The following is a 25,438-nucleotide window of genomic DNA, read 5'->3' as shown; positions in this document are numbered from 1 at the left end:
ACCTGAGCCAAAGGCAGACACTTAACTGACTGAGCCACCCATGTGACCCTTGAATGCTTTTGAAGTTGTAGAATAGATATGGAAAACAGACAGTATTCTTCTTACAGCTTGCTTAATCTTAAAAGATTGTCTTTATAGCACACCACTCTCCCATCCACTCACCCTAACTCCTTCCAGTCTTATTATATTATATAACGACTAGATTTTTTTTAAAAAATTAAGATATAATTGACATATAACATTATATAAGTTTAAAGTGTACAACTTGTTGGTTTGATACATTTATATATTGCAATATGATTACTACCATAGTATTAGCCAACACCTCTATCACATCACATAAATTATCACTTATTTTTGTGATTGGAATAATTAAGATCTAGTTCCTTAGAAAGTTTTAAATTTACAATACCATGTTGCTGATTATAATAACTGTGCATTAGATCTTCAGGACTTATTTATCTATGAGTTGCAAGTTTGTACTCTTAAACAGTATCTCCCTAAAGCCTCCACCTCCAGCCCTGATAACCACTATTCTACCCTCTGTTCCTAAGAGTTAGCTTTCTAAAATTCCGCATAGAAGTGATATTTGTCTTTCTCTATCTGACTTTTTCACTTAGCATAATGCCGTCAAGTTCATGCCATGCCATGTCACAAATGGCAGGATTTCTTTTTTTCTCATCGCTGAATAATATATATGGACTATCCATATATCCATATATCTATCCATCATCTGTATCTATCTATCATCTATCTATCTATCTATCTATCTATCTATCTATCTATCTATCATCTATCTATCTATCATCTATCAATCTATCTAATCTATCATCTATCATCATTACCATCATCTATCATCTACCTATCATCTATCTGCCACATCTTCTTTATTCATTCATCCATTGGCAGATGCTTAGATTGTTTCCATATCTTGGCTATTGTGAATAATTTTACAGTAAACATGATAGTGCAGATATCTTTCTGATACCCTGTATGCATTTCTTTTGGCTCTATATCCAGAAGTGGGATTGCTGGATCATATGGTAGTCCCATTTTTAATTTTAAAAATTGTTTTCCATAGTGGCTAGATCAATTTCTATTTCTAACAATAGTATAAAATGGTTCCCTTTTCTTTATATCCTTGCCAACACTTGATACCTCTTCTCTTCTTGATGGTAGCCATCTGACAGGAATGAGGTGATACCTTGTTGTGGTTTTGATGTGCATTTCCCTGATGATTAGTGATGCTGAGCACCTTTTAATGTACCCTTTGACCATTCATTTGTGTTCTTTAACACAACTAGATGGATCTGCCCATGGCAAAACTCTAATCATATTACTCCCGTGTTTCAGGGAACATCCATTTCCACTACTTGACATGTAAAGTATAGACCACCTATTTTTTAATTTAAGGTCTTACATATTCTGTTTTAATAACTCCCTTCTTCTTGTTCTCTTTTCACTTTGGGCATTGCCTCCACCATCTGTCTTGGCTATGAGCCTCTGATCAACTGTTTTCTGTTTAGTGGAGAATCTCTCAAGGATAATTGTTGCCTTGAATATATCTTTGCAGTTCCTATGTCTCCCTAGAACTTAGAACAAAGCAGGGATTTAAAGAAAGTAAAATTAATTTGGTTGAATATATTTTTCTGCCCTTTCTACCATAAATATGTCACATGGACACTGGGTCATCTTTTGATTTCAAGCTTGGCTATCAAAACTCTTACTTCAAAGTACATTTTCAACCATCTTTACTTGTCAAAATATTAATTCTACAATGCCCTGGCCAAATGTGACATCTTCCTGATCTTTGCCAGGAATTATTCTTTCACATTTTTATGACTTATAAATGGTTTATATGCATTTATGACACTAACCATATTCTACCTAGTGTCATGATTACACATGTACAAGTCTCAGATTATGGATCCTTTGATTACAGTGACAGTGCCTTTAAAACTTGGGCATCCCTGAAACTTGTGCTTATGCTCTACGGAAAGGTTTTCTATAAATGATATTTGGCTATTCTGAAAAAGCATATGTAATTCTAACTTGAGGGAAGCAGTGGACAAAATGATCTGCTTCAGAATATGGAGACTTAAAGGAACTTTCCACATTTAATTATCTCCCTTTCTGAATTGGTTGTTAAATTTTCTGACATACATCTGTTACCATATTCTGATAGAGATGGCGGTCTTTGCAAACAGCCATGGACTTTTACTTTATAAATATTAAAGCAGCAAAAGGATGCTGCTTCAATTCAGCCATGTTGTAGTGAAGCCATTTAGACTCAGAGAGATGGAAATGTTTTGGTTTGCTCACATTTGCAGTTACAAAGACTCCTTCTCATTCTGCTCTTCAGCCATTACTCTCTGCTTAGGGTCCTAGGCCTGACTTTCCGGAGAAGTCCATTTGCTGGGTTTCTGTTCTGTTTGTTTTTTAAGTTTTTATTTAAATTCCAGTTAGTTAACATACAGTGTGATATCAGTTTCAGTTATATTTTAAAATCCATACAGACACAAAAAGTAAAGAGGAAGACATTGACTCAAGAGGTCTCACTGTGGGTATCTGTGAACTAGACCTCTGCAGTCCAGCATTCCCACACACTTCCCGGCAGCCAGATTTCACAGGGCTGAACACAGTATCAACTTGCACTGATAATAACAAGTGATGATCATTTCAGGTTTCTCTCTGCCCACATAGTGTTAATAATCTCACAGGATTATCTCATTATTTTTCCATAACTACTATATGACGTGGTTGTTGTTATTACCCTCATGTACTATGATTGTGAAATCAATCAATAAGTAAGTAAGTAAGTAAATAAATAAATAAATGTGAATTGCATAGTTGGATATGTTTACTGGTGATGGAGGGTATTTTATTCTCAGTAAGTAAAATATGGGTAGTTTCTGTCTAGAGCACGCCTTTCATTGGTGAACCATATTATTATTGTTATTATTATTATTATTATTATTAATTATTTGTTTGGTCCCTAGTAATTTTTTTATATTACTAAACAATTTTATTTGTCAGTTATATCTTAATAAAGTAGGGGGAAAATAATGTGTCTTCTGAGGAAAGTCCACAAACCACCTATGGAGTATCCTTCTTCTCCAATATCAACCTTGAATTTGATCAAGTATCTAGATATAACCACAACTTACAAGAATATTTGAAACAATTGGAAATTTTAATTTGAAACGTATTTCAAACAATAGCATACAGATGCAACCAACAAAATCCAGAACATTTCTTTAACAGATAAATTCCAAGGGAAGTAAACAAGAGGGGAAAAAAATCTTAGAGGTTAAAAGGATTTTAGGCAGCTATTAATTAATTGGAATATATGGATATTATTTGGGTTCATTTTTTAAAGTTTTTATTTTAACTTCAGTTAGTTAACATACAGTATTAGTTTAGTTTCAGGTGTACAATATAGTAATTCAACATTGCCATTACATCACCCCATGCTCATAACAAGTGCCCTCCTTAATCCTCATCACCTATTTAACCCATCTCCTCCCCCATCTCCCCTCTGGTAGTCATCAGTTTGTTCTCTGTCATTAACAATCTGTTTCTTGATTTGTCTCTCTTATTTTTTTCCCTTTGCTCATTTGCTTTGTTTCTTAAATTCCACATATGAGTGAAATCATATGACATTTGTTTTTCTCTGATTGACTTATTTTGCTTAGCATTATACTCTTTAGCTCCATTCATGTTATTGCAGATGGCAAGACTTCATTCTTTTTTATGGCTGAGTAATATTCCACTGCACATATACACCACATCTTTATCCATTCATCAGTAGATGAATACTTGGGCTGCTTCCATAGTTTGATTATTGCAGATAATGCTGCAATAAACATAGGGGTGCGTGTATCCCTTTGAATTAGTGTTCTTGTATTCTCTCAGCAAATTATTGGTGAACTTTGGGAAGCAGGTTAGCAGCATTGCTTGGAGCTCATACAATTAGATAAAAGGGAAACGGATAGTTTCCAATGAAAGTTCGCCTGGGAAATCTCATCCTGCTTTTCCTATAGTACTGAATACATTCCTTGGTTTCTCTGATTCTATATTCCCATGCCCAAAGTAAGGATATGAATATTGACAGATCCTAGAGTTTGTGAAGATAAAATGAAACAATGCTTTTATGTTAGCAAGAACATGGTAGGATTACTCAGTATTAGCTGATATTTAACTACTTACAGTGCTCTGAAGTTGGCCTTGTTTTCAGGTTCTTAAGCTATATATTTTGTTTCAATGAACCACTCCCAGGAATTAGGTGGTTCTCAAGGAACCTCATTCAATGCACTGTAGATATGATTGAGAACAAAATGGAAAGATTCCACCACATGGAACTTATTCTAGTAGGATGAAGGGGTTGCAAACAGTTATATAAATCATGTAATTCAGTTGGTCATAAGTACTATGGCTGAAATCCAGGAGAAAGAAGGGTGTGATGATATGGAGACCTGACTTCTGAGGAGAGACCTGCATAATTAAGAATGAGCAGGTTAACCCATCTGTAGAATTAGCTTCTAGACAAAAGACCATATGTAAAGACCCCGAGGAGAGTCTGAGCGTGTGTGTAGTGAGACAAAAATGACAGGAGTACATGAGGTTAATGCAATGAGTTGGTTCCCTACTTGGCCTCTCCATATCCCACAGATGGTTATCTTGAGTTTTTTTCTCCCCCTCTAAGTTTTATTGAGGTATAATTTGCAGACAAAAAATTTGCTCATAGTTAAAGTGTACATTTTGTTGAGTTTGGACATATGTGAACTCTTGTGATAGCATCACCACAATCAAGGTACTAAACACATCCCTTACTTTCAATTTCCTTGTGTTCTTGTGTGTGTGTGTGTGTGTGTGTGTGTGAAGAACACTCAACATGAAATCTATCCTTTTAACATATTTTGAAGTGCACAGTATTCTAAATTATAGGCACTATGTTGTACAACAGATCTTGGGAAACTATCCATGCAACATAACAAACTTGGTATATATTAGGCAACAGCTCCCTGGCCCCTGGCAGCTGCCACTCCATTTTCTGCTTCTGAGAGTTTGACTATATTCAATTCCACACATAAGTGAGGTAATTCAGTATTTGTTCTCCTGTTACTGGATTATCTCATTTAAGCACAATATCCTTAAGGTTCATTCACGTAATTGCAAATGGTAGTATTTCCTTCTTTTTTTTATGGCTGATGAACATTTCACTGTATGTATATGTCACATTTTCTTTATCCAGTTATCTATGGAGAGACATTTGTGTTGTTTCCATATCTCGACTATTTAGTAAATAATGCTACAATGAACATGGGTGTGCAGATAGGTCTTTAAGATCTTGATTTTGATTCTTTTGATACACTGCACTTAATCACTATGCTGTAGCTTAAGCTTAAGAAAAATGACATAAAGAGAAGATGAAAACTTGTCAAGGTCTCTTTTGCTATTAAATGATGAAGTCATAGTGTAATTTCTGTCTTCCTTTTTTTTTCAGGGTTTATGGGATGATGATTTTATATAATATGTAAACTACTGTGAAGTGAGTATGAGGATAAAATTTCTGATGTCAGGTCATGTGTCATTTCCTCTATACCACCATAGCCTCTTTTACAGATAGGGAAGAAGTTAATGTGTTAATGCCCATCACCCATAAAAAATATGTAACTGAGACAAGCAAAGTTTTAAAACTTCTTTGAAAGATGTAGTGAGATTAAAGGGAAAGCCACGGGGCACCTGGATGGTTCAGTCAGGTAAGTGTCCAAGGCTTGATTTCTTTGGCTCAGGTCCTGATCTCAGGGTCCTGAAATTGAGCCCTGGGTTGAGCTTTGTGCTCAGCACAGATTCTACTTGGGATCCTTTCTCTCTTCCTCTCCCTCTGCACTTTGTCATGCTCTCTCTTTCTCTCTCTCAAATAAATAAAATATTTGAAGGGCAAGAAAAAAAAGGAAGTTAATGTATTTTAGGTAGAAGCACAAAGAATGTGCTATAGAAATGAGAGGAAAGAATGAATGCAATTCTGATTTGGAATGGCCAGAAGGAAGGTCACACTTGAGGAATGGCTGCATGGTTTGTGCTGCAAATGTTTAACAAGCTAATGAAAGTCAGAAAAGACTTTTCCTAACTGAAGGGACAAGATGTGAAAATGTATGAGTTTGAAGTATCTGGTGGTTCAGGAATGACAACTAGCTGTCAATAACAAGCATATTGTTCAAGAATAGAGCCAACAGGTAAAGAAGTTCGAAATGAGGTTAAGCATTTGATGATGCAGTCTTCAAAGGCCCGTAGGAACTGGTGATTCAATGGATATTTGTGAATTGGAGAAAGATGTAATGTGGCTCATATTTTAGGGAGAAATGTCTGTCCTCTGTGCATTAGATGGAATGGCAGACAAAAATGGACAAGTTAAGAAATTTAAAATATACCAAGCAATAGATGGTAAAGAGCTGAAATTTGTCAGGAACAACCAAAATTAAAAAAAAAAAAGGTTCAGTAAAAGTAAAATCATTTCCAATGATTTGTCTTGATGTTTGTCAGTCATTTAGATCACAGATGTGGTGTAAGAGAAGGCTAAGATTATTTCCCCAAATGAAATTTAAAGTTACTCCTGGTATCTCCCAGAGAGCTCTCCATCATTAGAGAATCTTGGAATATACTGTACGCATATGGAGATAGAGGAGATACAGAAGCAGGGAGAGCAGGGATGGATTTTATGTGAGGAGATACTGAGTTGGGAAATTCCCAATTTCCTCCTTGGCTGTCAGATCCTCAACAAGTGTACCAGATGGAAGAAACAGAACCGATAAGAAATAGACACACTCTCCATCATGAGTCACTTTCACTTTCTATGATAAAGTGTTTCACTGTCTCCAGACCCAACCATTACCCACTTCCCCTGTGGGGTCAGCCATGCAACAAAAGAGCCACAGGACTTGTACCAAAGGCTCTCCAGATTTTATTCTCAGTCATTCTCGTCCAATGGAATTAATGGGGAAGGGAAACAACATTTATGAAGCTGTTGAAGGGTGGCAAGCATGTTGGCCTTACTCTTCCTAATGATACTATAAAGGAGACATTGTTATTCTAATTTTTAAAAGTTTTGAAATTAAGGTTAAAGGATTGTAGTTTCACAGTAAGAACAGGTAAGTTAAATCATTAGGCATGAACCAAACAAGACTCCAAAACCCACTGGCCTTCTCTACTTACTTGAGAGAGGTCTTCTATAGGACTCTTTTCCATGTTAAGTGAGCCCATGCTGTGTCCAGGACCTTCTGTGGTTCTCAAAGGGGATTAAGGGGATGAAACGAAACATTCTAACTGTTGCTCATCTATGGAGTTCAACATTAAATGAATAATGGGGAGTGTTCCTTCTTCTAGAAACCTATAGCTGGTACACACATTACATGCAGAATGCAAGAATTATTCTTTCAGTATATCCATTGATGGATTTCAGGATGCACTACCCCAAAATAACGGCAACTTGTCATACTGAATATCTTTTTTTATAATAATTTTTTATTATGTTATGTTAGTCACCATACAGTATATCCTTTTTTAATGTAATATTCCATGATTCATTATTTGCGTATAACACCCAGTGCACTATGCAAATCAATCTTTGTGATAGATCATATCAACAAGAAAAGAGTCAAGAACCATATGATGCAGAAAAAGCATTTGACAAAATACAGCATCCTTTTCTAATTAAAACCCTTCAGAGTGTAGGGATAGAGGGTACATTCCTCAATTTAATAAAAACCATCTATGAAAAGCCTACAGCAAATATCATTCTCAATGGGGAAAAGCTGAAACCTTTCCCTTAAGGTCAGGAACACGACAAGGATGCCCACTCTCGCCACTATTATTCAACATAGTACTAGAAGTCCTTGCAACAGCAATCAGACGACAAAAAGGGATCGAAGGTATCCAAATCGGCAAAGAAGAAGTCAAACTGTCTCTCTTCGCAGATGACATGATACTCTATTTGAAAACCCAAAAGAATCCACCCCCAAACTACTAGAAGTTATAGAGCAATTCAGTCATGTGGCGGGATACAAAATCAATGCTCAGAAATCAGTCATACTGAATATCTTACACTGAAGGAGTTTGAGAAAATGGCAGAAGCAGAAAGGTCACTCTGATCTCCCTAACCCCTCGCCTTTTTCCTTGGAAGCAGGAGCTAAATCTCCCACATAAAGGGTGTTGTTCCTGTACCAGAAGGAGAGGAGACATCCTCATCACCAGAGACAGGGACTTTAGGGTTGAGAAGGCTGTAAAAACAAACCTTGTTAATTCACCATTTACTACCTCTAGTGCAAATCCCACCATCTTGTCAATTCTTCACAAATTTATTATTTCCCTAAAAGGTATGAAAGCTTCTGGCTCTGGTCACTTCTTAGGGTCTTCATTCTCTTGTGAAGGCTCCTATATTTTCTTCCACTGTTATATGACAAAGCTATTTCTCTAAATTTTCTCTGACTTTCTTATTCAGATCTTTACTCCCCATTGAATATAGCATGAAGTAGGGGTTTTGCTTTTTTTTCCCTCTCCAAATAGTGAGTCAGATTTTGCAACTTCATCTATTAAAACATTCACTCCTTTCCCATTTAATTATGGTTACTTTTTTTATTACATATCAAATTTCTACATATAGATAGATCTGTTTCTTTGTACTCAATATCTTTATATTGACCTGTTTTTTGTTTGTCTTTACTATCAGCATACTGTTTTTATTATTATGACTTTGTAGCATCATTTGGTATCTGGTGTGTTGTCATCCTCTATGACGTCATAGAGGCTTAGCACAGGAGATATAAACCGTGGCAGATTTTTTTTTTAAGTAAGATGGGTTTCAATAGAGAGAATTATGTGCTTACAAAATCATTGGAATGGCTGAAGGTGTGGGTTTGAGACTGGGCTCTTGTAAAGATACCCTTACCCTACAGAATTGACCCAAGGAGCTACTGCTGCCCAGGAGGCTTTTTGAGTGATTCCACATTCAAGAATTCACCACCAGCAATGTCTGCAAGGTTGGAGAGTGGACACCGGAATGTAGATGCAGAAAACTTCCCACCTCTGAGCCTGATTGTCAGAGGAAGATCCACAAAAGGCCTCTGGGCACTTTGGATAGCACCTGATTTGCAGCCTGAATACTGGCTCTGAGTCAGAGAAAGGTAGCTAGCTATCGCTTTCCTCTTTGACCAGAAAGAATGTGGAATGGACCTTAACATTGCCTGTTAACAGTTTTCAGGACATGCCTTCTTCCATTCTTTGTTTCAAGACTGATTTAGCTCTTTGAGGACTTTCTCTTCCCACATTTACTTAACACTGAATTTGTTGATTTTATCAAAAGGACAAGCTTGGATTTTGATTGGGATGACACTGACTATGCAGATCAATTTGAGGGAAAAATGTTATGTTTATACAAACACATTATTCAATAAAAACAATTATTTGTATGGCATTTATTCAAGTCTCCCCTCATACTAAAATGTAGAGTGATAATTTTTGTCTTTCTTGCATTGTTAGGTTGATTTCTAGAAGCCACTTACAACAGTCAGTTTATGGAGTGTTTTATTTTCTAGCCTGTTATTGTGAAATGCTACTAAATTTTGTAAGATTATTGTGTATCTACCAGCCTTGCTGATCTTATTTCTCTTAATGCTTTGTTAAGTTTACTGAGCTTTCTACATAGTTAACATATCATCTATAAAGTTAAAGATTTTCTTTCCTTTTTCATCTTACAACTAATACCTTTTTTCTTGTTTTATGTCATTATTATGTTTAAAACTCTCAATATTCTTGGATGTCCTTGTCTTGTAAATGATCGTAGATTTTTTTTTCTGAATTGTTCATTAAGTTCGCTGTATGTTTTTGGTATATTGACCTTATCACAGTAAGGAATATCATCTTATAACAAGTTTTATTGTTTAATTTTGATTGTTAATGGGACTAGATATCATCAAATGCATTTTTTTGAAACTATTACGATAAACTTGTGATTTTTCTCTTAGACCCCTAAGGTGGTAAATCATAGCAATAGGGTTTTTTGTTGATGACTTATCCTTTAATTTCTGGGATAAAACCCACTCAATTGTCATGTGTGTGTTATTTTTACTGAACTTTTAGAATTAGTTAATTCCTATTTTATTGAGGATTATTGCATCTATTTTCATGAGTAAATTGGACCTAAAATTATCCCATTATTTAATTTTGGAATGAAGAGTCTTCTAATCTCATTAAATGGATTTGACATCATTTTCTGTTTTTCTATTTCTGAAACATCTTTTATAAGAGGATATATTTGTGGGGCACCTGAGGGGTATAGCGGTTAAGCGTCTGCCTTCAGCTCAGGGCGTGATCCCGGCGTTATGGGATCGAGCCCCTCATCAGGCTCCTCGCTATGAGCCTGGTTCTTCCTCTCCCACTCCCCTGCTTGTGTTCCCTCTCTCGCTGGCTGTCTCTATCTCTTTCGAATAAATAAATAAAAATCTAAAAAAAAAAGAGGATATACTTGTCATATGAAGTTTGGTAAAGCTTTATATGGAAACGTTGGCTAGAATATTTTGAGGTATGGATGATGCTCAAGAGACAATTTTTGCATTTTGTTTTTCTCAGATATTCAAGTCATCACATTTATTATATCTGTTCATACTACTTGCTTTGTATCTCTGTAGTACTTACTCTGAAATTTGTTTTGATGTTAGTTTCGTTCCCCTTTTTTTACTTAAATGATCCTGACAGATTTTTGCCCATCTTGCCAATATTACTCTTTTCTAATATTTGGTTCTCACATTCATTTCTGCCCATAACTTTCCTTGTTTCCTTTTCCCCCCCAAGCAGATACCTTGAAATATCTACTTACTTTGTCATTTTCAATCCTTCGTGTTTTCTTATGAAAACAACTAATTTTCTTCACATTTCCCTTTTCCATATCCTGGAAATTGTCTTCTGTGGCTTTCACTATCATTAGTGTTTTAGGAAATTTTCTTTATATCCTCTTCTTTAAGGATTACTTATATTAATGTCTAGACATATGTACAGTTTTAGGTATTTCATTGTTGATTTTCAATTTTATTGCTTGGTAAAGAAATAGAATGTAAACTGTTGATTTTTTGGTATTTAGATTTCCTTTGTGGAGTTATGATGTCTTAAATTAATTCCAAATATTTGAGAAGTTAAAAAAAATGAATTGAAAACAAACAAACAGAAAGTCAGGAAAAATCACCCATGATCTCAACACTTTGACCAAGATACATTTTAAGATTCATTTAATGTCTATTGTCTTAATGATAGAGTATAAGATGATATATTAATTCAGTCAACAAATCTTTGTATATCACTTATGGCCTGACGTTATCTGAATTCTGCTTGATGAAAAAATTACTTCACGTACAGCAGAATTTAGTGTCCATTTATGTTCAGTAGTAACGGCATGGGATTCCCATTAAGTTTCTGCTAATGTTAAGGATTTTATGTTCCTGTTTTTAAAAAATACAAACATCCATGAGAAGGGAAAGTCAGTGAATCAATAACCTCAAGGAGAAATATTTTAGCAGAATCTTTTTTCATTGATCAGTTTAGAAAAATGGAATATTGAGAAAACTGGACTCTAGAGAAACACAAGAGAACACGTGGAACACTGAAATTAAATTTTGCCTGATTTGCAATCTATGCTATGAAGTAATCATTACATCCAAATTTAATCATTTGTGAATATTATCTAGAAATCGCTACATCAGAACACATCTCCAAAAAGGGCCCTTCTTTCTCAAATTTGATTTACTTGGTATGTAACAAATTCTATTCTTTGCTTACTGGCCCCATATGTTAATATCTAACCGTGTTCTTGAACTTTTAAACATCAACACTGAGGAAATGTCTCCTCCAAATATTGACAGTGAGCAAGAGCGAGGCTCATCATCTGGGATATTTTGCATGCAGCCCTATGTAGAAGCAGGAGAATAGACAAGTGCTTGGGGATGTGATAATAAAAGAAAAAGACCATTCAAAGAAATACTGTTTGGATAACCAGTATAGTGATAAATTTGATTAACTCAATCACGGGTTTGGGTCTGTATCTCACTCTTGTGTAACCATGAAAGTCACTGATTTCTCTAGCCTCAATTCCATCACTCAGTGCTTGCTTGCTTCTTATAAGGAAGATGATAATTGTTGGGAAAACACCAAAAGTAACACACACAACAAACTTCTCTGAATGTAGGTGTGGATCATAGTGTCCTATATGTGCAGGGATGGCCAAACAGCAGGATTTGGAGAATCTTGCTCTGGCTCAGAGGGCCAAAGTTAATGGTGCAAGTATTTCACGGGGATGGATGCACGGGAGCTGCTGGTCTCCTCTGGGCTCACTGGAGAAGCCACACCTTCCTTTGGTTAGGATCTTTCTCTATTCTTGGTCCCTCCCACCTCTTCAGGAGAGGTCGGACTATAGACATTCCAACCCAGTGTATGCCTGGGCTCTGTGGTTAATTTCTGAACTGTTTCTGTATTTGTGACTGCCTGCCAGTTCTAAAGGACAGAGAAGTTTGGCAAAAAGGAAAAGCAGGCTTTGTCTTATTGGTAAGGAAAGAAAGAAAAGGGGATGAAAACTTTCGAGGGAAAATAAGAGTCTCTTTTCTATGTGTTTCCATCTAGCTGCCTGAGAAACAATCAAAAGAAGCTCAAGAAAGTAAACCACGATGTGGAAAGAAAACGGTAAGCGCACAGTGTATCAGAGCATTCTTTGAGATGTACCTGTCTCACAAGGGACTGAGACTCTGTCTCATAAGGGCTAACATCTTATTTTAGACCTCATAGAGCTACAATCAAAGAATTCTTTGGTGATTGCCTCCAAGACTTGGTAGAAGTTTAGTTGGAGGCTGTAAACAAAAGAAATGGGGTTTAGTGCACATATTTCATTCTTTCATGATTATATAAAGCACAGGTACAAACATATAGCTGAAATAAAGGATGCTAATTTTAGTTTGGTTATTTCCACCTCCAACTTATTCCTCACACTTAGAATAGTGTTTGGAAAATTTAAGTCTCATCATGCCTTTCTCTTGAGAGCCTTCAATTGTTCTCTGTTGCATCCAGAATGAAATCCAAACTCTTCACTGAGGACTACAATCCTATAAGGACTCACCCCTGCATACCTCTCTGATTTCATTCCCAACCCCATCATCTTCCAGGAATTCTGCTGTTATTTCATGTTCTTTAAGCCACCAGGCTCAGCCTGAACTCAGTGCCCTAGTGCACAAGGCTCTTTTAGCACTCATGATTTTTATTTTCCATGCTTGTGCCTCATAGTGTCTCTTCCTAGAAATTCTGGCTCTCACACTCGCCTCCAGAAAACATCCCTGAGTACAAAACGTGGGAACATTGCTTCCACACCCCATGGATTTCCTGCACTGCCCACTCTGCCTTTCTATCACCTAGTAACTTTATATTAGTTTAGCTTTTTGTAATCCATCTTCCTTTATAGACCATGTGGTCTTTGAGGCTTTGACAACTGCTTGACTTGCCTATCTGTTGCTCAACCTTTACAATATACTCAATGGAAAAAAGAAAAAAATAAGAGTGGAAAACAACAGCTATCTGGACACTGATTATCTTACCCCAGCTTTGATAAACCCTGCCTTGTTTGCTGACTGTGGGGTTTCCATATCTTTGCACTCAACCTCTTTCCTAATCATATTATCTCAAGATCTGGGTTTTTATCTGAGATGGCTCCTTCCTCTCTAACTAAGTGTGAAAGGGTGAGGGATTGAAGGGAAGGCCCATATTTATTGCTGATATGAAATGATGTTTGCAGGAATCAGCCATTACCTGAGTATTTCACTTATGTCGGCACAAAGGAAAAGGTAGACAGTGGGGTGGCTATGCCAGCATTGCAACTAACTCCCCTTTACAGTGTATGCCTGAAGAGGTGATGTGATTGACCCAAGTTCCTTTTCTCAGGCTGCCACAAACCAGTTCTGTACAACATAAAGTCTTTTAAACTTGGCTTTTGCTTTCTTGTGTCTAAAATGAGATCTGTGCTAGCTGATGTTCTCCAAATCTTCCCTTTTAAAGGAACCAAAGTTTTGACATTGTCAAATACCACCACGTCTTTATTACAAACAGACAGTAACTAAATGAGGAGAAATTAAATGTCTCCAGAGTGTCTTCCTATCCAAACAATTTTTTAAGTTTTATTTAAATTCCAGTGTAGTTAACATGCAGTATTATATTAATTTCGGGAATACAACTTAGTGATTCAATACGTAACATCCAACACCCAGTGCTCATCATGATAAGTGCACTCCTTATTCCCCATCACCTGTTTCCTCCATGTCCCCTCACACTTTCCCTCTGGGAACCATGAGTTTGCTCTCTGTAGGTTAAGAGTCTATTTGTTGTTTGGCCTTTCTCTTTCTCTCATTTTTTCCCCCTTTGCTTGTTTGTCTTGTTTCTTTTTAAACAATTTTTATTTTATTTATTTTTTTTTAATTTTTTTTTTAGAGAGAGAGAGAGCATGAGCAAGAGGGAGGGGCAGAGGGAGAAAGAGAAAGAATCCAAAGCAGGGTCCATGCACAGCACAGAGCCTGACCTGGGGCTAATCTCATGACCCTGAGATCATGACCTGAGCTGAAATCAAGAGTTGGACACTTAACTGACTGAGCCATCCAGGCACCGCTGTTTTCTACATATGACTGAAATCAGACTGAAATCAGACGGTATGTGTCTTTCTCTGACTGACTTATTTCACTTAGCATAATACCCTCTAGTTCCATCCACACCACTGCGAATGGCAAGATTTCATTCTATTTGATGGCTGAGTAATATTCCACTGTGTATATATATACCACATCTTTATCCATTCATGAGTCTATGGACATTTGGTCTCTTTTCCATAGTTTGGCTATTGTTGATAATGGTGCTATAAAGCGGGATGCATTTATCCATTTGAATTAGTGTTTTTGTATCCTTTGGGTAGATACCTAGTAGTGCAAGTGCTGGATCATAGAGTAGATCTATTTTTAACTTTTTGAGGAACCTCCATGCTGTTTTCTGCAGTGGCTGCAAATTTTATGAATGGGACTCATAGAACTTTAACCAGTCAGTTTGGTAAGGAAGAACTCAACTGTTCTGACTACCTGAGACAATTGCAATCAAATATATTATATAAGACTTATATGGGCTAGAACTAAATTCAGTTTCATTTTGGCTAATTTGACCAGATGATGTTCTTTTAAAGTTCCATTCTCTACATCTTCCTGAGTCCATTTTGGTTATTTTATTTTCACTAGAATATTATCATGTAATTCATAATGCTAAATATATTTACCAGAGATATAATATGAGCTCTTCCAAGGCATTTAGCTTTTTAAAGTTTAGGTTTATAGAGGTATAGCATAGTAAAATTCATCCTTTTTAGGTAAATTGTTTGATAAGTTTAGAAAAACATACAGTCATGTGACCACCATCTCGATCAAGATATGGAATATTTTTATCACTCTTCCCCTCACTGAAAACCTCTGGCAACCACTGATCTGATTTCTGTTTTGCTTTTTTCCAGGATGTCACTGTGTCATTGCTTTTATCTTCATTAGGTTCTTATTTTTGCTATCCTTAGTTTTTTTTTTTTCATTGTTGCTATTCTAATTGCTTTGAATTCAAAACTTAATATTTGTGTTTTCAAATTTTTCTTGTTTAAAAATGGGGGCATGTAAAATATAACTTTTTCTCCAATATTTTTTCTTTTAATTTTTTATTTAAATTCAATTTAATTAGCATATTGTGTATTAGTTTCAGAGGTAGAGTTTAGTGATTCATCACTTGCATATAACACCCAGTGCTCATTACATCAAGTGCCCTCCTATCGTCCATCCCCCAATTACTCCATACCTCTACCCACCTCCCCTCCAGCAACCCTCAGTTTGTTTCCTATAGTTAAGAGCCTCTTATGGTTTGTCTCCCTCTCTGATTTTGTCTTATTTTATTTTTCCTTCCCTTCCCCTATGTTTGTCTGTTTTGTTTCTTAAATTCTGCATATGGTTGAAATTATGAGGTATTTGTCTTTCTCTGGTTGATTTATTTCACTTAGAGTAATACATTCTTGTTCCACCCACGTTGTTGCAAATAATAAGATTTAATTCTTTTTTATGGCTGAGTAATATTCCACTATATCTCACCTCTTCTTTATTTGTTGTTCTGTCAATGGACATCTGGACTCTCCGTATTTTGGCTATTGTGGACATTGCTGCTATAAACATTGGGGGTGCATGTGCCCCTTCAAATCACTATGTTTGCACCCTTGGGGTAAATGTCTAGTAGTGCAATTTCTGGGTTGTAGCGTAGCTCCATAACATTAAAAATTTTATCTCACCTACTCCCACTCAAAGTACAAAGGACAAAGTTGTAAACAGGAACTAGATTAAAAAATAATAACATACAAAGCAGAAAACATATTAAAGGCAGATAGATGTAATCATCTATTAACAATTATTGTTAAAAATAATAAATAAATAATAAATATATGATAAATAAATACATAAATAATAAATAAATGGAGAAAGAAAGTAGCTAGCATAAAGCAGGAAAACAATGGAAAGGAATGATAAAATCTTTAGAGATTAAAACATTAAAAGCATCAATAAGTACAATCAGTTCTCTTTCTTTCCTTCTTTCTTTTTTTTTCTGTTAGTTTCAGGGGTAGAATTTACTGATTCATCAGTTTCATACAACACCCAGTGCTCATTAGTTCAAGTGCCCTCCTTGATGACCATCCCCCAATTACTCCTTCCCCCCACCCACCTCCCTTCCAGCAACTCTCGATTTTTTCCCTATAGTTAAGAGTCTGTTATGGTTTGCCTTTCTCTCTGTTTTTATCTTATTTTATTTTCCCTTCCCTGCCCCTATGTTCCTCTATTTTGTTTATTAAATTCCACATATGAGTGAAATCATATGGTATTTGTCTTTCTCTGACTGATATATTTTGCTTAGCATAATACCCTCTCGTTCCATCCACATTGCTGCAAATGGCAAGATTACATCCTTTTTGATGGCTGAGTAGTATTCCATTAGCTCTGTATCCCATGTGTTGTTAAAGAAAATAATATTATTACCCAATATTTTGTTGCTTTGCTTTTTATGTTTTCTTGGACTTGAATTGTTTTTAATTCCAAACATTGTTTTATATTTTTAATAATAAGTTCTGGTTTTATTGCATTATTATCAGTATCTGCTTGTGGGTTTTATCAAAGTTCATTGTCATGTATTGTGCATCACTTTATATTACATACGTTCTTTAAATTATTGTTTCTTTGTATGGAAAATAGTCTTAAAATTAAAAATACTGCAACTTTAGATTGTGTTTGTAAAAGTAACACTTTAAAGATTAACGTTCAGACATTAGCACATGTCTGGATGGAACCAGCATTTAATAAGTGTAAGCTAGCCTTGTCTATTATACCCCATAGGCTTTGAAAATTCCAATGATAATTTTTTTAAGGATCATAATTTGAAATTTATCTATTAGGGAAAGCTGATTAATTATGTATTTCAGATATTCTATGTCCTTATTTTTCTTACTTTTGTTTCTGTCTGAGAGAAATTAATCTGCTACTATTTCATTTGAGTTAATGTTTGTTTTTTCTTTGCTTCATAATGATTCTAAGTATTTCAGTAAGTAACATTTCATAAGAGTTGCCGGTGTTTGTGGTTTTGTCTTTATTGTGTCATCTCCTGTCCATCTTTGTTCTGAAATGAGAGAAGGGCAATTTCTTTGTCTTTATCTTCTAACATGTATGAAGATGCATGTGGTGGAAGGGTCAATATAGAAGGAGGAATGGCAGGCAACTCCCTTTCAGGAAACAAAGAGGTTAAGGGTGATTATCATATTAACACTTAATATTGCCTGTAGAAATTTCTACATATAAAGCTTCATTGGTTTGCTTGGGTTACCATAACAAAGTACCACAGACTGGAAGATTTAACAGAAATTTATTTTCTGGTAATTCTGGAGGCCCTAAGTCCAAGATCAAAGTGCTGGCAGAGTGGGTCTCTTCTGAAGCCTCTCACCTTAGCTTATATGCCTGTCTTCTCCCTGTGTCTTCATAGCATCTTCACTCTATGCCTGTCTGTGTCCAAATTTCCTCTTATAAGGACAACACTCAAATTAGATGAGGTCTCACCTCAACAACCACATTTTAATTTAATTCCCTCTGTAAAGGCCCTGTTTCCAAAAACAGTCTCATTCCAAGGTACTGGGCATTAATTTGGGTAGCACACCATTTAATCCATAACACAGGTCAATAAATAGTAATGAAGAAGAAGAAGAAGAAGAAGAAGAAGAAGAAGAAGAAGAAGAAAGAACAGAAACAAAAGAAGGAAGGAAGGAAGAGAGAGGAAAGAAGAAAGAAAGAAAGAAAGAAAGAAAGAAAGAAAGAAAGAAAGAAAGAAAGAAAGAAAGAAAGAAAGAAAAGAAAAGAAAGAAAGAAAAGAAAAGAAAGAAAAAGAAAATCCAGGGATAGTTCCAGTCTGGAAGTTACAGCTAGCCACACAACCCAGAACTATCTCATTGTATTTAAGATAAACAGTCAGTAGTAGACGGTGATAATCCACAATGTGAATTTGGACAGATTTGGATTTTATGGCCAGACCCTCAGTGACAGGGCTGGCTGAGCAAGTTAGACTCATCATTCATCAACTTCTTTGTAACATGACTTTGCATTCTATAATATTCAAATGCAGTTTACAGTCATCTTCTGATTTGTCCTTTTCCCTAAAGAACTCACAGGTTTTATATTCCCTGGGTACTAACATACCTGACAGCACATTTTCATTTCTTGGAGAATCATAGAATTCTTGTTGTCATCCTATTTTCCTCACCAATTTGTGGGCTTGGCTTCAGGTGGGAAGGTTGGGCTACCTTAAGCTCATCTCATTGATGAATTAGTTTTACAATAAGTGTTTTCCTCATGGATGTTTTAGAATTTATTATTTATTCTTGAAGTTCAGAAGCTATTACATATCTCAAGATTCCATGTGATTTGTGGTTTTTTTCCCCCATAAAATACATTTTCAGGTTGAAGTCTTTATTTCAGGTATCTTATTACGTCTTTCAATACTTTTTTTTCATTTATGTGGTTCTCATCTCCAAGATTAACAACTGTGTGTATGAGATCATTTCTTTCCATTTTACTATTCTTTCTATAACCGTACTACATTCTCATTTTCTATCACTTAATGTTCACTTAAAGCATGCATTACATGCTGCTGGCTTGTTTTTAGAAATGCCATTTGCAATGACATGGAGGGACCTAGACGGTATTATGCTAAGTGAAATAAGCCTGTTAGAGAAAGACAAATACCATTTGATTTCACTCATGTGGAATTTATGAAACAAAATAGAGGAACGTAGGGGAAAGAAAAAAAATAAGATAAAAACAGAGAGGGAGGCAAATCTTAAGAGTCTTAACGATAGGGGGGCGCCTGGGTGGCACAGCGGTTAAGCGTCTGCCTTCGGCTCAGGGCGCAGTCCTGGCGTTATGGGATCGAACCCCACATCAGGCTCCTCTGCTATGAGCCTGCTTCTTCCTCTCCCACTCCCCCTGCTTGTGTTCCCTCTCCCGCTGGCTGTCTCTATCTCTGTCAAATAAATAAATAAAATCTTAAAAAAAAAAAAGAGTCTTAACAATAGGAAGCAAATTGAGGGTTGCTGGAGAGGAAGTGGATGGGGAGAAGGGGTGATTGGGTGATGGGCATTAAGGAAGGCACTTGATGGAATGAGCACTGGGTGTTGTATGAAACTGATGAATCACTAAATTCTACCTCTGAAACTAACAAAAAAAAAAGAATTGATTGTATACTTATTGATGCTTTTAATGTTGTTTTAATCATTCCTTTCCATTGTCTTCTTGTTTTATGCTGGCCACTTTCTTTCTCCATTTATTACAATTTTTTAACAATAATTATTAACTGATGATTACACCTGCCTTTGATACATTGTTCTGCTTTGTATATTATTATTATTTTTAATCTAGTCATGTTTACAACTTTGTCCTTAGTACTTTGAATGGAAGTAGGTATAATAAAATGGTGTGCTTGTACCTTTGTGTATCTGTTTGGGGAGGACACAGAGAAGAAATAAACTTAGATTCAGGCTTTGATTTTGTTGTGCTGTCTCAGACTGCCTCTTCACCAAATACACTCTCCCCTCTGCACTGGACACATCTCTGTTCTGTGTATATTGCCCTCTTTGATGTGGGCAGGTCATTGCAAGATTCTTTATCTATGTTTCCCTTCAAGTTTGGGAGTCTGGGACACAGAGAAATAAAAGATGACATGCTGGCTAGTCCATCCCCTCTTAACCACTCACTCTCTGTTGTGGTGTGGAATTGTGTCCCTGTAGAGAAAATCTCTATTTTCTCTCATCACCAACCCACACTTAATAATATTGGTCACTGTAAATTCATGTTCAGAATTTTTAGGACCTTCTCATTTACCTTTAAAGATATAGACTTCCTCATCAGGGACAGCAGAGAAATAAATTGGCTTTCAATACTCTCCTTTAAATTGTTCCAAATTTTAGGGATGCCTGGGTAGCTCAGCCAGTTAAGCATCTGGCTTCATCTCAGGTCTGCCTTCAGCTCAGCTCATTATCCCAGGGTCCTGGGATCAAGCTCTGACTAGGGCTCCCTGCTCAGCGGGGAGCCTGCTTCTCCCTCTCCCTCTGCAGCTCCCCCTGCTTGTGAGCACACACTATCTCTGTCAAATAAATAAATAAAATCCTTAAAAAAATAAATTGTTCCAAATGTTATTATATTGCACATCTGTTCTTCATACATTTGGTATTATACATAGTATGATAATCTAGCAATTCCTTAAGTTTCATAAAATATGGAATTTTATTTTCTGCTTCTTATTCTTTTCCTAAAAAATTTTTTTTTGAGAGAGAGAGAGTGCACATGTGTGAGAGCAAGGGAGGTGGAGGGAGAGGGAGAGAATGAATCCCAAGCAGGACCCACGCGCAGCACATATCCCACTGCGGGGCTCGATCTCATGAACATGAGATCATGACCTGAGTTGAAATCAAGAGTTGGACATTTAACCGACTGAGTCACCCAGGCACCTCCTCTTTTCCTAGATTTTTGGGGTTTTTTTTCAGCTTTATTGCATTATAATTGACAAATAAAATTTTAAAATATTTAAAGTGTATGTGGTGGTTTGATATATGTATACTTTGTGAAAAGAATCCTCCTCATCACGTTAATTAACATAACCATCAATCTCACAGTGTTATCAATTATATTTTGTGGTTTTTCAAAAACAACTAGAGTAAGCAGGCTTTTAATTTTAATGAACACTTGAATTGTAAAAGTACCAGCGACATTAGGTTGATAGCAATGAACCTTTCTTTCCAGCGTGTTTTCCGCTTCAGATGACTGAGCAGTCTCATGTTTTCTCTCTTTCCTTTGTAGGCAGGAAATGACTATGTTTGAGAGACAAAATCAAGTTCAAGATGAGAAAAGTAAGTAATTGCTTCATAATATTTTTCATACAAGGGAAGCTGTAAATTTAAACATCTATATTAGTTCTGATACTGTGTTAGATAGGATTGAAGGAAACACAGCTTCGAGTCCTTATAGGGATGTCTTAGTCCCTTTTTTTTTGTCTAGCAAAACTGATCTCATTACTTTTTGTATGACAGTAAAATCTACATATGATTTATTTCATTTTCCTTAAAATGTTGGGTTTTTACAAGTTTTTTATTCATTTTTTTGTCAGCTCTAGTAATTTATTTACCTTGTTAAAAATCTAACAACTCAATAGAATGTTAACCAAATGACATGTAAAATACAGAAAAAGATAGAAAAAAGGCAGATTCTTAGCTATTTGTCCTATTAGAAATATTCTAATTCTTTCCTGGGTAGCCTGAAATTCTTCTCTTTTTTTTTCTGTAAATTGTACATTTTTTTATTTATTAAGTTTTTATTTTAATTCTAGTATAGTTAACATACAATGTTATATTAGCTTCAGGTGTACAATGTGGTGATTCAACAGTTCAAAACATTACTCCGTGCTCATGACAAGTGCACTTCTTAACCCCCATCACCTATTTCACCTATCCCCCTGCCCACCTCTCCTCTGGGAACCATCAGTTTGTATGGTGTGTTTTGTTTCTTAAATTCCACATATGAGTGAAATCATATGGTATTTGTCTTTCTCTGACTGTCTTATTTTGCTTAGCATTATACTATGTAGTTCCATTCATGTCATTGCAAATGGCAAGATTTCACTCTTTTTTTATTACTGAATAATGTTCCATTGCATATTTATATATACTCTATCATCTTTATCCATCTTCAGTCAATGGACACTTGGGCTCCTTGCATTTTGGCTATTGCAAGCAATGCTGCTGTAAACATAGAGGTGTGTACATTCCTTTGAGTTTGTGTTTCTGTATTTTGGGGTAAATACCCAGTAGTGCAATTGCTGGATTCTAGGGTGGTTCTGTTTTTAAATCTTGAGGAACCTCCATACTGTTTTCCAGAGTGGCTCTACCAGTTTGCTTTCCTACCAACAGTGCACAAGGGTTCCTTTTTCTCTACGACCTCACCAACATTTCTTGTTTCTTGTGTTAATTTTAATCATTCTGACAGATATGTCATTGTAGTTTTGATTTGTATTTCCCTTTTTTATTATTTTTTATTATGATATGTTAGTCACCATACAGTACGTCATTAGTGTTTGATGTAGTGTTCCATGATTCATTGTCTGTGTATAACACCCAGTGCTCCCTGATGATGAGTGATGTTGAACATCTTTTCATGTCTATTGGCCATCTGTATGTCTTTTCTGCAAACATGTCTATTCGGGTCCTTTTTCCATTTTCGTAATTGGGTTGTTTAGCTTTCTGGTGTTGAGTTGTGTAAGTTCTTACCACATTTTGAATATTAACTCCTTATCAGATCTATCATTTGCAAATATCTTCTCCTATTGAGTAGGTTTCCTTTTGTTCAGTTGTTGGTTACCTTTGCTCTGGAAAACCTTTTTATTTTGGTGTAGTCCCAATAGTTTCTCTTACTACTTTTATTCAACATCATACTGGAATTCCTAGCCACAATAATCAAACAAGAAAAAGAAATAAAGGGAATCCAAAGTGGTAAGGAAGAAGAAAAACCTTCATTTGCAGATGACTTAATACTATTTATAGAAAACCCTATAGACTCCACCAAAAACTGCTGGAACTGATAAATGAATTCAATAAAATTACAAAATAAATTAATATACAGAAATCTGTCACATTTCTATATACAAATAATGAAGTACAGGAAAGAGAAATTTAAAAAAAATTCTCATTTACAATTGCACCAAAGAGAATAAAATACCTTGGATTAAACTGAACTAAGGAGGTGAAAAACCTGTACCCTGATAACTATAAAACATTGATGAAATAAATTGAAGACAACACAAATAAATGGAAAGACATTCCATGCTTATGGATTGCAAGAACCAATTTGTTAGAATGTACACACTACCCAATGCAATCTATAGATTCAAAGCAATCCCTATCAGCATGCCAACATTTTTCACAGAACTAGAACAAATAATCCTGACATTTGTATGGAACCACAAAAGACTCTGAAGAGGCAGAGCAGCTGTGAATAAGAACAAAACCAGAAATATCACAATGTCAGATTCCAATATGTGCTACAAAGGGATAGTAATGTAAATAGTGTGCTGCTGGCACAAAAATAGACACATAGATCAATAGAACAGAACAGAAAAACCAGAAATGGACCCAAAACTATTAATCTATGACAAAGGAGGTGAGAATAAACAATTGGGAAAAGATGGTCTCTTCACCAAATGGTGACATGGTCTCCGGAAACCTGAACAGCAACATGCAAAAGAATGAAATTGAACCTCTTTTTTGCAACACACACACACACACACACACACAGCTCAAAATGAATTAAAGACCTAAATGTGAGACCTGAAGCCATAAAACTCCTAGAAGAAAACATAGGCAGTAATTTCTTTGACATCAGCTGTAGAAAAAAAATTAGATATGTCTTATTTGGAAAGGAAACAAAAGCAAAATTAAACTATTATATATGATTTATTTTGAACAACACTTTATAAACTCCCATGGGAAGCAATTAACCCAAATCCTGCTGATTTAAATTTCTTTATAAATATTTTAAATAGGGCCATTTTAAAAAATTAGCTGTGTTGTGTTTTTTTTCCTTTCCTTTCCTTTCCTTTCCTTTCCTTTCCTTTCCTTTCCTTTCCTTTCCTTTCCTTCCTTTCCTTTCCTTCTTTTTCTCTTCTCTCTTCTTTTCCTTTCTTTTTTGTTTTGCTGTAGCACTCACTTTTTTTTTTGGACATACTAACCAGGTGTAGTAATCATATAACTACTCAGAATGAACAATTATGAAGAGCATTATTTGTTCCCCGGGGACAGACACATCTGAAAGAAACTCACTTCTTATCGCTGTCTTCTCATCTTACAGCCAGGTTTATTTAAAAAATTGAGTAGTCTCATTATTTGGAACTTCGCATTTCTTAATCACCTCTCAGCTCATGGTGGTTTGCTTCTGACTACTGTTTCATCGAGCACATTTCGTGGGCCATGCAATAAATGTATTTCAGCCAATGTCATCAGAGCCATAAATAGAATGATATATTTTAAAAGCATCATGAGGTGTTGCACATTAAATTGCCATATGAGACAATTATATTGATCGTATGTATGTGTATGATTGTACTAAACCATGGTAGAAAATATATTCCTAACTGTGGGTTTTGTTAAAAAAAAAAAAAAGCGGAATGCTTCTGCCAAAATTAACTATGGACTCTAAATGACAATTGTTAGTCTTAATTTCAATTACGCTATCTCTAGCACTTACAAATATTGCTCAATATCTCCCTCCTAAAATTGTTCCTTTCTCCATTTCTTTGACTTCTACACTTTACTATTCATGTCCTAGGTCACAGCCAGCATTGATATCTGACTTGCCCTGTTTTGGGGACACCTAAAATGCTGGAGCTCCTCAGTGAACCGGCCTTGGATTTTTTCTGCTTTCATGAGGAATTTGGGTCTGATTAATCTTTCTTCTTCTAATCTTTCATAGAATTTTCTGGTGAAGCTATCTAGGGGAGATGATATTTATTAAGAAATTTTTTAACATACAGATGAAAACACTTTTGTAGTTACAGACTATTACCATTTTCTGTTTCATCTTGTCGGCTTCACAAGTTCCATTTCTCATTAAATTTGTCCTTTTCAATTAAAATTTGAAAGTATTAAACCTTAAAATTATTCATTGCATCCTTGCATGTATTTAAAGTTTTCAGGATCTATAGTGGTGCCTTCGTGCTCATTCCTAACATTGTTTCTGTGTGTGTGAATGCGTGTGTGTGTGTGTGTGTGTGTGTG

The 25,438-nt window shown here is 35.7% G+C and overlaps 2 protein-coding genes across 3 annotated transcripts in view; one reads left to right on the top strand and one right to left on the bottom strand.

The window, feature by feature from the left end:
- DNAH9 (dynein axonemal heavy chain 9) overlaps positions 1–25,438 on the bottom strand; it is a 1,064,222-nt gene that overhangs the window by 575,284 nt on the left and 463,500 nt on the right. The window lies entirely within an intron of this gene.
- The window catches only part of GCSAML (germinal center associated signaling and motility like), a 46,927-nt gene that overhangs the window by 1,402 nt on the left and 20,087 nt on the right, over positions 1–25,438 (top strand). Inside the window, exons 2-3 of one of the 2 annotated variants that reach the window (XM_034647022.1) lie at positions 12,664–12,723; positions 21,474–21,523. In XM_034647022.1, the coding sequence (XP_034502913.1) occupies positions 12,664–12,723; positions 21,474–21,523 (110 nt within the window). The remainder of the gene's footprint in view (positions 1–12,663; positions 12,724–21,473; positions 21,524–25,438) is intronic. The other variant, XM_034647023.1, reaches the window with a different exon arrangement.

This window comes from Ailuropoda melanoleuca, chromosome 17, assembly GCF_002007445.2.
Source record: "Ailuropoda melanoleuca isolate Jingjing chromosome 17, ASM200744v2, whole genome shotgun sequence".
In the NCBI taxonomy this organism is placed as follows: Eukaryota; Metazoa; Chordata; class Mammalia; order Carnivora; family Ursidae; genus Ailuropoda; species Ailuropoda melanoleuca.
Note: the sequence above shows the minus strand (reverse complement) of the source record. Positions and strands in the feature narration are given on the sequence as shown.